Source organism: Gavia stellata, chromosome 1 (assembly GCF_030936135.1).
Source record: "Gavia stellata isolate bGavSte3 chromosome 1, bGavSte3.hap2, whole genome shotgun sequence".
In the NCBI taxonomy this organism is placed as follows: Eukaryota; Metazoa; Chordata; class Aves; order Gaviiformes; family Gaviidae; genus Gavia; species Gavia stellata.
In genome coordinates this window covers 43,349,455-43,363,536 of record NC_082594.1, presented here as the reverse complement: position 1 = coordinate 43,363,536, position 14,082 = coordinate 43,349,455, and the positions used below count along the sequence as shown (strand labels likewise).

General features: G+C 37.2%; 1 protein-coding gene across 2 annotated transcripts in view; it reads left to right on the top strand.

The window, feature by feature from the left end:
* Positions 1–14,082, top strand: part of KLHL1 (kelch like family member 1) — a 238,422-nt gene that overhangs the window by 177,953 nt on the left and 46,387 nt on the right. For both annotated transcript variants that reach the window (XM_059819433.1, XM_059819426.1), the window contains one exon: positions 13,760–13,984. In XM_059819433.1, the coding sequence (XP_059675416.1) occupies positions 13,760–13,984 (225 nt within the window). The remainder of the gene's footprint in view (positions 1–13,759; positions 13,985–14,082) is intronic.

The following is a 14,082-nucleotide window of genomic DNA, read 5'->3' as shown; positions in this document are numbered from 1 at the left end:
ACAGTCTTAGACTTTATATTAAAATGTGTTCTTTTCATGGACTGTGTAAATCTTTTCTCTCAAACCCATGTCTCTTAATCTCCTATATATTATCCCACATCTTTTGTACATCTTTGGCTCCATCTCTTCATATGTTTCTCTCCTATGTCTTATTTTTTCCCCTCTAAACTGTTCCAAAAAAATATGAGTAATGCATGAGTAGTGTGAGGTGGTGCTGTTATTTTAAAGAGTGTAGAGAGAGAACTTCAGAGGAGAAATAATTGTCTGCAAAGTTCCTTTTCTTTTTTTTTTCCAAGAGTCTGGGACAATTGAAAAGGCTGCTGTAAGAGGGAAAATATGTAGGGCAGAGCGTGTAAAGAAACAGATGGGAAGAGAGGTGAGATAGCCATGTACAATGTACAGTTATATAGTTTTGAGGCCAGCAATTAATCAAACCACAGGGATTTGCATAATTTTAAAATTTTCATACAGCTGTGGGTCAATAATTTATGAAAAATCTCTATGTGCAGGCTGTGATAATTTTATTTGGGGATAATTTTAAGTAATGTTTAAAACAATGTTAAATTCAAGGTCATATTTACTTTATAGCATGAGTAGAACCATCACTAGGTAGGGTGGTAATAAGTTGAAAGTAGAAGAATTGTGAAATATTAACAAATATGTTTTAAAATATGTTATGAATCATATTTTGCAAATTGTATATTTGCTTTAAAATTTAGGAGATATTTTAGTCACCACCAAACTTTCAGGAATAACAGCTTTTCAGGACAGAAAGTTTATCTTCAAGTTCTTTATAATGCAACTTCCAAATGCTCTGTGAGTTATTGGGAATGAATAGTCTCTTGGCTCTTGGGTACCTTGGCGAATGAATCTGGAGAGGATACTACAACCAATAGAACAAAATATAGTCTGGAACATTTCAGTTTTCTAAACTGAATAGCTATCCCTCCTAAAATTGTGTATTTTGTAGATACATCTTTATATCTTACCAATTTTTCAAAGCAAGTGTTCAACTATAGCATTGGAAGAGGGAACAGGGTAAAATAGCAGGCAGTTAAGGAGCTTGACAAAGAAACATTTTATTGTCACTGTATCTGTTTCAGACAAGAAAATGAAAATCTGTGAGAAGTGCTAATAATAAAATTATAATGAGTTATGAATACTGAAAAAAAATGTTGTTAGCTACTTTAGGGAACATACAGCAGTGGCACCTCATAAAAATGATATCTACTAATTTGTACTTTGTAAACATTTAATCCAATTCTTCTCATTAACTAAAATGAATTGGAATTCTGGAAAAACAAAAACATTTGGACTACAATTACTGAAAGATGTTATATATGTGAACCAAGTTATGCCTAAAAGATGAAGACTGAAAATAGTTCTTGCCCCCTAAAACTTCTGTTTTCAAAGTATATATTATTTAAAGTTATTTTAAAACATCAGTGTTGTTTTATGTAAATTTTCATAGGAAAAAAATGCAACAGAAAACTTGTCTGGGGTCCATTCCCTTGTCTTGAACTGCCATAGCCTGCATTCCTGAAACCTGTATGTTTTTTCCCCTTTCACTCTAATATAGGAAGGTACTAACAACTGACACTAGAACTAGAATATGGTTCACCTAAATTTTGGTGTTTACGCTACACATGTCTACACCTAAACTATACACTTAGTGCCCACTGTAGTCAATACAGATGGTGTATCGGGTCTGGCTGAGAGGGAGTTAATTTCCCCCATAGCCACCCTCATAGTGCTGTTTTGTAGTGGTAGCCAGAAAGGTGTTGGTAACACACCAGTGTTTTGGCTACTGCTGAGCAGTGCTTGCACAGCATCAAGGCTGTCTCTCCAATATTCCCCCCTCACCAGTAGGCTGGGCAAGATCTTGGGAGGGAACATAGCCAGGACATCTGACCCAAACTGACCAGAGGGATATTCCATACCATATGATGTCTGCTTGGCAATAAAACCTAAGAGAAAGGCGGGGCGGGGGGTGGGGTGGGGTGGGCGGGATTTGTTATTATGATGTCTCTCTTCTGGAGCGACCACTACATGTACTGCAGCCCTATTTCCCAACTGTCCAGGGAAGACATCGCCTGCTGCTGAGAAGTAGAGAATAAATCTTTTGTTTTCCTTTGCTTTCGCATGCGGCCTTTGCTTTTGCTTTTACTAAACTGCCTTTATCTTGACCCATGAGGTTTTTTCCATTTTATTTTCTCCCCTGCCCCCATCCTACTGAGGAGGGGAGTGATAGAGTAGCTTGGTGGGCACCTGGTGTTCAGCCAAGGCCAACCAACCACAGATGGAGATAGTACAGTTGATCTAGTTGAGACCGACATTTGCTAGACAGGATAGCTGTACAGAATCCATTGGCAGCACTGACCAGGACTACTCTGGGACTTTATACAAATAGCTCAAATTGCAGATACCTACATTTTCATGCTTGAAGCTGTATCCCTCCCCACTCCTGATAGGATGAACTGAATCCATCCTAGTTATCAAACACAGCCAGGAAATTGAACAAAGGAAGAAACTGTGTCTCTTCAGAGAATATTATAGCACAGTGGCTGTAGTGGCATATCACCACTCTATTCCTATTGTTTAAATTCATCTTCTACCTATCTCTGTGTGTCTTTTCTCCTGCTCTGCAAAAATATTTGTCTGTTTCCACCATCATCTTCTTCCCACCTTCTCACCTTCATCTTACTATCTGCTTTTATCCTTTTCCTTTCATTTTTTTGAAATTAATTTACCTCTATCTAGTTAAATCTAGCGAATAAACATATAGCTGTAGAATAAACCAATGTTTGCTGCTATCACATTATTTATTTTTGTATGCCTTACTTCTTCTTCTGCCTATGTCTTGCTTTCAGTCTGTAATATATATAGTTGATTTTTACATTGATTTTTCAAGTACCTATCAAAATGGGATGTATTTGTGAATAGTTCTTTACATACTACCACAGTAAACATGATTAATAATGTAGATTTTTCTGGTCATTAAATCTACAGCCTGTTTAAATCCTGTGTTTATTTTTTTTTATTTACTTAAATCAAAAGTAGTAAATTTATGACTATTCACAGTATTAAGTGCACCACCACATTGTTAGTAACACAGTAAAATCACATCAACATTACAGTGAATTCAACAATAAGCTCCTCATTGATCCTTTTGGTTTCCTGCAGCTTCAACACAGTTTAGAATCTCTCTTTTTTCTTGCATGTCACAGAATCACAGAATCACAGAATCACTAAGGTTGGAAAAGACCTGTAAGATCATCAAGTCCTACCATCAACCAAAAAAAAAACACCACACACCACCATGCCCATCAAGCCATGTCCCACAATGCCATGTCCACACGTTCTTTGAATACCTCCAGGGAGGGTGACTCCACCACCTCCCTGGGCAGTCTATTCCAGTGTGTCACCACTCTCTCAGTAAAGAAATTTTTCCTAATATCCAGTCTGAATCTCCCTGGCGCAACTTGAGGCCATCTCCTCTTGTCCTGTCAAATAGTGTAGTGCTGAATTTATTTATTTCTCTTTCTTTTCCTTTCTTCTTAATTTTTTCCTATACTGCTGACAGTTTTCTGTGGCATCTGAGAAAACCATAACTTCCTGAACCTGTGGAACAGAAGCTTAATCTAACACCATGAGGCCTCCAAGAGAACTATCACTGTTATGTGTGCCTAAGTTATTTAGCTATACTATGACAAGACTCCTATAAGATCATATATATATATATGTTACTGTGAAAAGCCTACAGTGAAAGAAAAAGTTATAAAGTTGGTTAGACAATTATAGACACTTTATGACCTGTAGACAAGTTAGACCATTTATAGTCTCTCTGTTTCAATAATGTTTCCAGTTTCCTGCTTTCTTTCCGATATCACACTAGTTTAATAAAGGACTTGCTTATTTCTTCTTTTTCCAGTCATGTAAATATTTTATCAGTCTGTAGAGAACAAGTATGGTAGTTGATATGACAACTGAGAAAAGGACGTGATTTCTGCTAAAAACAAAAAAAGAAAGCAACATATTTAAAGATGAATGAGGAACTAAAATTACATCAGCTTTCTACGAACAAGTAGAGAGATGGAACATCAATAAAAAATTGAAGTACATACAAAGGTTAAGTTTAATATGACTCATAATTTACTCTTAATTACTTACTGATTACTTTCTGTAAAGATAGATGTCCATCACAGTCACTTTGACCTGCATAATTCTGTAATCCTTATAATACCACTGACCCCCTAAAGTCAGTGAGTGTTCCATATTGAGAATATATATGGAAAAATGTCCCTCACAGTGAAATGACGCAATACCTGCCATATTTCATATTTGTCTGAAGTTCTTACATTTTTTTTACTCACATGAGTACACTTGCAATGTGTTGTTACTACCCCACTACTCTTCTAAGTGAAAAACTAGTCTTTTATAAACATCTATTACTTTATTATTATCCAAAGTTTTTTAGAAAAACAAGTTATACTTTCATCCATGATGATAAAGGCTATGACTTGGCATTTTATTATATGTTTAAGGATGTATTTATGACTAGTACACTTTCCTAAAGCTTTGTGCAGCGAGCTTTTGTTGCAGCATTGTGCTGCAATTTGACAGTCAATTGGATTGATGAGTCAGTCACTCCTTTTCTGTCTATTCATCTTGTTTTGATAGCTCTAGTCACTCCAATATCTCAAGGACTAGACATCAATACCCACTGTCAATTTTGGAAGAAAAAAACCACAATCAGGAATTGTTCTTATGACATTCTCTTTTAGGAATTCTTATACTCCCTCTTATTATATTATTTAATTTATTTATCTCTCAAATAAAGACTTAAAGATAGACAAATACTGTATTCTACTTTACCGGTTTTATTTACAGATGAAAAATTGACACATATGTTTAAAAATATATGCATGTATCTCTATATAAAATATATGCATTATAAATAAACATATGTGTATATATAATATTAACTTGAACTCATGCTTACACTGAAGTTCAAATTCTCACCTGCCTGCATGTCTACACCTGATAAGAAAATGTAATGATGCTAGCCAGTGATACTAACTGATGGACTGAAATCGTATACCTCTATTTTGATGTTGCATTTCACCCCACCGTCACTTTCTTGCTCTCAAGCTCTACCCTGACAAATACCTGGTGTCCTACTACAGTGGAGTGCACACTGCAATTCACAAAGCAGCTCTCATTTCTTTGAAATCTTTTCCTGGCACTATGACAGGACTACTGCAGGGGCTTGCTGGGCACAAGACAGCTGTCTTTACAGTAGCTGGTGGATGCTGTGGGCACAGTCCAATGGAGCTGGTATTAGAGGTTTAGCTGGACAGTCTCATGGCTTTATTCCAGTCTGTAACCCAGATTTCTTTCCTTTAGAAAGAGAGGTTTGTGGAAAAGGTTGCGCATAAGGAAGAATCCTGGTGCTTATCCAATTCTTGTCCATGTAGGGGACTGGACCATGAAGAGAGTTGAGAGATATATCAGTATGGATATGACCAAAGACACAGTCTAGTTAATCAGCATCAGGAAGAAGATCTGCTGGACAGAGTTCAGGCTTATGCAGAAAATGAATGCTGTTGTCTGGCAGTTGCCCAAAGTCAATGTTAACAAAGAGGCCAAGTACTATGAGAACAAGATGAAAATGAGAAATAACCTATTCTAAAGCCAAACATGGTCTTCTGCAGCAATGAGACAAAAACCTCTGTAATGGGATTTTCAAGAAGTCCCTGAAGTACAAGCCTCTGGAAAAGCTCTGACTGTCACAGTGCACCGCAGTAAACCCCACAGCTTTTCTCACTGAATCAGCCTAATATGTAACCTACTTAGGAAGTGAACCTGGCAGTGAGCTCCTGGAGCCTTTTTGCATCTTAAGGTATCCTTTGCAGTCATGCATGCCTGCGTCAGGAATTAAAATGCGCTGAATATGTTTCTCTGTATACTTTGAAAAGATGACGGTGATCTCTGCATAAATCTCTCTCAGCCATCTCTCCACAAATCACGCCCCTTATTTCCCACCCTCCAGGAGACCTCTCTGCTGAGACTGACATGCAGAAGGAGATATAAATTGGAGTTCAGGATCAAAAAGATTGCAAGCGTGTTATGTATTGTGAAGTCAAAAAATGCTTGCTGACATACACTTTCACTCCCACTACAGTTCTTCTGGGTTTTTGCTAGTCAAGCACTGCTTACTTGTCAAATTCCCAGTCCCTGTAATTTTTGACACCTCATCATCTTCATCCTCTTCTGCAAGGTTTGTTTCCAAAAGCTTCTACTCCCCAAAGTAAAATAAACTTTGGAGAGGTTTCTCCGTTATAGGGAGCGTAGTCCTCTGTATTATAAAGTCAGGGAACAGCTAATTTTGGCTAATCTTCATCCTTGATCTGGAGGCAAGGTATCATCAATTGGAAGTTTTGTCATGTATGATAAGTACTAGACAGGGACCAGGAAAATAGCAGCAAGTGGCGACACTGTTTCACCAAAATTTCTCACAACTCTGCAAATTTCTTAGTCCTGCTAAAACAGTCTTTTTATTACCCTTCAAACATAAAGCCCCTTGAGTGCAAATATTGGCAAATTTCTTATAAATTAAGTACTCAAAATAATCTAGTCCAATTTGAATCACCTGTAATGATAACTAATCCAATCAACAGTTAGGTATATACAGCCCAGTCCACTTCTAGATGTGTAGGGAGCGTCATTGTGTGAGATGCTTTGCACTGAAACTTGGCTCCTGCTATCAAATGCCCATTACATTTTTCAATAGGCTACTTAAAGTAACAAGTGGGCTCACTCCGTTTGGTATTTGTGACAGTAAAGAAACAGATAGTGATGGGGCATTGGCAGATTGTCTTTCATACAGGAAAGACCATTTAGTTCCTCTGCTTCCTCCTCTTACTGCTTTTCTATTACTACTTGATTACTGGAGGTCTAACATTCAGGTTTAAGAAGAGCAGAGTCACAAATCCTGACTCCCCAAAGCACATGAGGAACTTTAGGACCCAGAGGAGCAGGAACGGGATTTGATCCATTTAGGCTCCTGGCAATGTCAGAGCTGCTACCTGAAGTCATAAAACATAATCAGTTGCTTAAATATATGTTAAAACAGAATTGCAAAATATTTACGAAAAAACATGACATTTATGAATTATTTAGCTCCAGTAGCCTTACCATAAGACAAGTGTTTGACGTCACTACAGAATCAGCAAAAAAGGCTGTGAGAGAAACTGAGAAATACATTGCTGCCCATCTGAATTAAGATACTTAAAAATTAGGAAAACAGACATATTTTCAAAACAGTCTTCACTCAGTTACAAGAGCATTCAGCAAAACTAGCTCAAAGCTGTTGTCATCATACCCTTGTTGGTAATGAGATTAATGACATGCCAATCAACAATGATGCAGAAGATGATACAATCAATAGGTTTCAGGAAATCAGCAATAAAGTAGAGAATACACCTAAACAAAGAGCTATATCTAGAAGAGATGATTTAAGCATTGTGTTGAATCTGTGTATTTCTTTGAAAGAGGCTATGCATTATTTATTTCTCTGTATTAGCATCTTTAAATATTTAATATGAATAAAATTAGTATAAAGAATCCAGTCTTTAAAAGAATGTCTTTACAGTAAGATTTTCATAGACAGATCATGCCTGTTTTCCTGACTGTCCCATTGTCATTCACTTAGCAGATGAGATCTATAAGTTCTAGAGTGATACTTTAGAGCTTCTGCTTTTATTCTTTTTCAGAGCAAGTAAATTAGTTCTTAGCATTTTTGTGATGTTAACATTTGGCAATGTAATACTTTCTTTCTGAAGTCTATGCAAACCATAAAATATATGATGGATGAAAAATCAATATTCCAATATATTATTGATTCTATATACCCAGAGAACCTGACATTTAAGTAGCTAAACTGATTTGTCTAGTAAAATCCTGTCGGACTTAATCAGGATTTTGCCTCTTCACTCCTAGTTGCAGAAAATCCTTTTACTTTCAAGATCAAATCAGTTGAACTAAAGAAAATAATCTATTGCTTTGTCAGAAATAATCACCCAGTTTTCTTCCTAGGAAAGGTAGAAGGTTGTTCTCTCTTTTAATCTAAGCTGTTCCAATACTTCTCCATTTGTATGGGAATAACCAACAGTCTAAAAATTATAAAAAGATGTAGGTGCAAAATGCAAACAACCTTAGTGTAATTCTCATTGCCTCCACCTAGGATAAATTTAAGGAATCATGGGTTGTAAAGCTCTAAGAGGAATCTAAATTCACGTTTTCAGATCCCCCATATTGTAGGATTAGGTTTAGTATGACTGAAATGTGTTTGTTCTCAATGCACTCCAATTAAAGATATCCTAAAATCTCTGTTGATAATAACTTTCAGTGGTTACACCACCTTTTTGTTGAAAGATTTTTCCAGTTTAAATATTACTTCTGCAGAGCTATTGCAGTCAAAACAGTTTAGAACAGAACAGCAATAGGGCAAGACAGTTTTGTTTCCTTAATTACAGTTTTTTGGTTTTATTTTCCCATGACAAGTACCTGATCAGAAACAATGATCTGTGTGTCGCTAAACCAAATGTAATCCCATGTCTTGAATTCGGAATGGCTCAATGCTCATTAAAACTATTTTGTTTGTGTTCTTATAACCTATTAAATTTGAGAAACCACATTCTAAACAGTACTAATGTCTGATGTGTGGGGTAAATTTTCCTCTCTTCAAGTTAAACCGAGGACTTCATGTAGTTCTGTTGAGAGTGAAAGTTGGCAAGGAATTGTTAAGGTTTTAGTTCATGAGTATGTTGTTGCGTTAAAAGGAATGCAGTTTCAAAATTTGTCTGTCAGAGTCCCAGGACTTTCACTGATCCGTTTATCAGAGCCCCAGCAAAAGGACTTGCATTGAGCAGATGCACAAAATCGAAATTAGTTATTTTATTGAAAGTGACAGAAACAGATTCGAGATTGCCGTTGATAAATTCACTAACTACAATAGCGCTACTACTCAAGGTTAATATTGCTAGCAAACTTGATAGTAATACAAGAACCTGGGGATAACTTTCACCCAGAGGGTGAGAGGCGTAGCGCTTACCCAGAGAGGCGTCCCTGCCTGGGGTGGAGGAAGAGAACACAGCCCGTTGACTGGTCCGTCAGGTATCGAGGTTCTTCTCTCCCACCTTAACAATCATTTTCTCCATCTTTTATCCCCAAAACTACGAGGTTCGCCCCCAATATGTGACGTGTAGCATGATTTGGGTGGAAAGACGAGTGCTATAGTCATATATGTTTAGCATGACCTCTATAATCTTCATTAGCATACGCAGGGGTATGAGTTGTAATATGCATTTCACTGGTAATGAGGCAAAGGTCAGTTATCGGACACGAAGCCTTTTCGAAGAAAAAAAGGACCCCTCAGATTCCTGTTATTTTACTGTCTTTGCTGACCACAAGCAGGGCTCTCCTGCCTCCAAAGGGCCCCCTCCTTATCTGCACCCTGTGTTAGCCAGGCGAGTCTCCACTCTCCTGGGTCACACAAGAGATAGCAAGGGCAGTTTTAACGGTTCTTTGTGCACAGGAATCCCACCTCATTATCCAAATTCCACACTATGTATATTTTTCATGGATAGTTGTTTATGTATATAATAAATAAATAAAAATAATTTCAAAGAAATATATGACAGTGGAAGATGAAGAGGATTGCAATGGTCTTTTATTTACACAGTATTTCATTTCACAATCTTAAGTTAAACTGTATCATATATGAGACTTTCTCTTACTGAAAGTTAATCGTGCCTAGGAAAAGAAACTGATGGCCACAGTCTCCATCCCAGATCATGCAGTCACACAGTCACAGGATAATTCAGGTTGGAAGAGACCTCAGGAGACCTCTAGTCCAACCTCCTTCTCAAAACAGGGTCAGCTATGAGATCAGACCACATCCATTTGGGTCTTGAAAACCTTCAAAGATGAAGACTGCCCAGCCTCTATGGATGAAGTGTTCAATTTGCTTGACCATCTTCATGGTGAGGACATAGCACCATTTTTTAAAAAGTATTTATTCATTTATTTATTTATTTGGTTGGGTTTTTTGTTTGTTTAGACAGGCCCATATCCAGCTGCATACTAAGACTGCTCCATGACAGGACTGATGTATTAACAGAATGGGAGATATTACTTCATTTTGTTGTTGGGGCTACTTCACTATTTACTGCAGGAACAGGGGAAAGACTGTAGATGTTTTCTACACAGCTATTTTCTGTTCAGACTTTGTTGTGTACAGCTGCAGCTGGGGGATTGGTTGAGATGTTCTAGTAAGTTTTACTCACTTTACAAGTTGCAGGGTGATCATCCATGCTGAGAGTCACTAAAGTCAAGGAATGAGATTTTTAACTTGGCTCAGTATTTTTTGAAAAAAGTCTAGAGAATGCAAGACTGGTATGAAATGATGCAGCTGGCCTGAATGCAGTGATGACATGTACTAAAAAAGCCTATAGTGGCTATGATTTCTGATAAGAAATTCTGGGCCTAGAGATCTTCCCGTAGGAAGACTGTCATCAAATAAAGTTAAAAAGACATCACTTCCACATTATTCTTCATGTGATCTTAGCATCAATGGAGATTCTATGGTCAATCCAGTGCTGGGAACTGAATTGACTGGGGTTCATGAAGTAGAAGTCAGCCAAAAAAAACTAAAAGTATGCTTTCCATGCCATTGACAAGGTATATATAATATTTTAGCTGATTCAATCATCTGTTCTTCATCCATGAGCTGACTTCATCTGAGGACTATGGTAATTTGAGAGGTCTTCTGTTCTTGTCTGCATTGCAGTCTGGAATGTATTATATCCATGTTCCCAATACCAAAGACCATTTTATAGGACGAGTACCTATTATTATTATTGTTGTTGTTGTTGTTGTTGTTGTTGTTGTTGTAGTTGTTGTTGTTGTTATACTATAACATATTATATATTATATATAATATTATATATAATATTATATATATTAACAAGGCACCTTACTGGATGAACAGAATTCAGGCACTCCAGGAACGGCTGGATTAGATGCCTAATATGTAATTTAATAAAACATTGTGGCAAACTCAGACTTAACCAATAGTAGAAAATATATAGCTTACCATAATTCAAAGACTATTTGTTATGTTAGTAAGATTTTCTGAAATCAAAATGACAAAGCTTTTAAACTGTACTCTTTACCATGGAAGTAGACAGCATTATGGAACTTGTATGATACATTGAACATTAAGATTCCACATATAAAAAATTTCAAGCATTATAACATAACTTTATTAATATGAATCATTAAAATACGCCCTGCAACACCACCAAACAACTGTATCAAAAAATCTGTATTTTTGTTCTTTCTAACCTAAAGATTAATGCATTTACACAGTTCTCAATTTTAAATTAGGGGCAAAAAGATAAATAAATATGTCTCAATCGAACGCAAAATTTACTTCATATATCTTATGGCTTTATAAAACTAGCAGGGGATTTAATACATCAGGTTGAATTGTACATTATTGCTGCTCTGCTACACTTGAATTGAAATTACATCTTTTTTAGTTCAATTAATAAAAGTATTGCTTTCATGATGTTTGTTTCCACTTGGTTCATTGCTCTTCTGTTCCAAAGAATGAATGATTTCTCATGGAATTCTAACCTTTTATTATACTCTAAACAGTTACTTGGTAAAGCTTAATAATTACATTGATTCTTTCTGTAGGGATATTTAAACTTTAGAAATGAAGCACTGTTATGTGTATGTAAAAATAAAATGTTGGTTACATTTCAGATGAATTATCAAGTATCTGTCTTAAGGATTAGTTTAAACTCATCTGTCATTTAAATATTTGTGCTTTTGCTTTAACTTAACCTTTCCCACACTCATATTACAATTAAGGGATGCATTACTCTTTCACTTTATGGAATCAAGTTAATTATGCTTCCTTTATCGCTCTGTGTGATGGGCTGACCCTGGCTGGACACCAGGTGCCCACCAAGCCACTCTATCATTCCCCTTCCTCAGCTGGAGAGGGGAGAGAAAATATAATGAAATGCTCATGGGTCGAGATAAGGACAGGGAGACATCACTCACCAATTACTGTCATAGGCCAAACAGACTCAACTCAGGAAAATTAATTTATTATGAATAAAATCAGAGTAGAATAATGAGAAATAAAACCTAAAACACCTTTCGCCCACCCCTCCCTTCTTCCCGGGCTCAATTTCACTCCCAATTTTCTCTACCTCCTCCAGAGTGGCACAGGGGGGTGGGGAATGAGAGTTGCGGTCAGTTCATCACACATTATCTCTGCTGCTCCTTCCTCCTCAGGGGGAGGACTCCTCACACTCTTCCCCTGCTCCAGCAGGAGGAACAGTCCTCCATGAACTTCTCCAGTGTGAGTCCTTCCCATGAGCTGCAGTTCTTCATGAACTGCTCCAGCATGGGTCCTTCCCACAGGCTGCAGTCCTTCAGGAACAGACTGCTCCAGCGTGCGTCCCCCATGAGGCCACAGGTCTTGCCAAGAGCCTGCTCCAGCGCGGGCTTCCCACGGGGTCACAGCCTTCTTTGGGCGCATCCACCTGCTCTGGTGTGAGGTCCCCCATGGGCTACAGGTGGATATCTGCTCCACTGTGGACCTCCATGGGCTGCAGGGGGACAGCCTGCTGTCTGCAGAGTTGTTTCTCTTGTGTATTCTCACTCCTTTCCTCTGGCTGCCATTGTGCAGCAGTTTTTTTCCCTCTTCTTAACTATGTTATCACAGAGGTACCACCACCATTGCTGACTGGTTTGGCCTTGACCAAGTGCCGGTCCTTCTTGGAGCCGGCTGGCAATGGTTCTATCGGACATAGGGGAAGCTTCTAGCAGGTTCTCACAGAAGCCACCCCTGGTAACCCCCCCTGCTACCAAAACCTTGCCACAAAAATCCACTACTCTCTGGTTTTGTTAATAAACTCTTATTTTGTATTTCATCTTTGTATATTACATACAAGTTACTTTTAACAGCAGAGGTTTCTTAATGAATTTTTCATCATTAACTAGTAAGATTTTTGTACATAATGCTCTTTAGAGCTTTTAAGTTCATCTGTGAAAGTAAATCAAATTACTAAGTTCAGAAGGAAATGGTTTTGACTGTATATGGAAATACTCTTTAAATATTTTGTTTGAGATTGTAACTATAACATTCTGTACTTCCAGCAGAAACGTGTCTGAAAAAACCTACACATAGGTATGTAAAATAAGAAAGAAAATGTGAACCCAAGTTAATATAAAAGTCCTAATCTTTGATGAAAATATCATATAATTTCCCAGGCTTTTTTTACACTTTATGGAAGACTGGAATCAAGTGTTACAAGATTAGTTATCTTAGATAGTGATGCCACTGAACTGTAAGAAAAGATCATAAAGTTAGAGCATATTGTGATTCAGACTTGCAATACTTTTATTCTATACGGGCCATTTCGGGGGGGGGGGGGTGTTCACTTTTCTTGGGGACAGAAAAAAGTAATATATATATACATATATATATATAAACAATCATATATAAATGTTCCAGAGACTACTTTCCCTAAACAAACAGATTATATTTGCCAAGATATTGGAAGTAATCAGAAAATAATATTAAAGTTTTGACAACTTCAGAAAAAAAAAAAGACAGCCAATATTAATTTTGTATACATCTTGTATACATTATCCTATTATTATGTCTCATCAGGTGCTACAACTATTGAAAAATATGATCTCAGAACAAATATATGGATCCAGGCTGGAGTGATGAATGGCAGGAGGCTTCAGTTTGGTGTTGCTGTCATCGATGACAAGCTGTTTGTCATTGGAGGCCGGGATGGTTTAAAGACATTAAACACTGTTGAATGTTACAATCCAAAGACGAAGGCTTGGACTGTGTTACCACCAATGTCAACACACAGGCATGGCTTAGGTAAGGAAAAAAAATGTTTTAAAAAGACATCACATTTTTCAGATATGTAATTTGTAATGGAAAACTCAGTACTTTTAAGCTATCGTAGCACTCCAAAC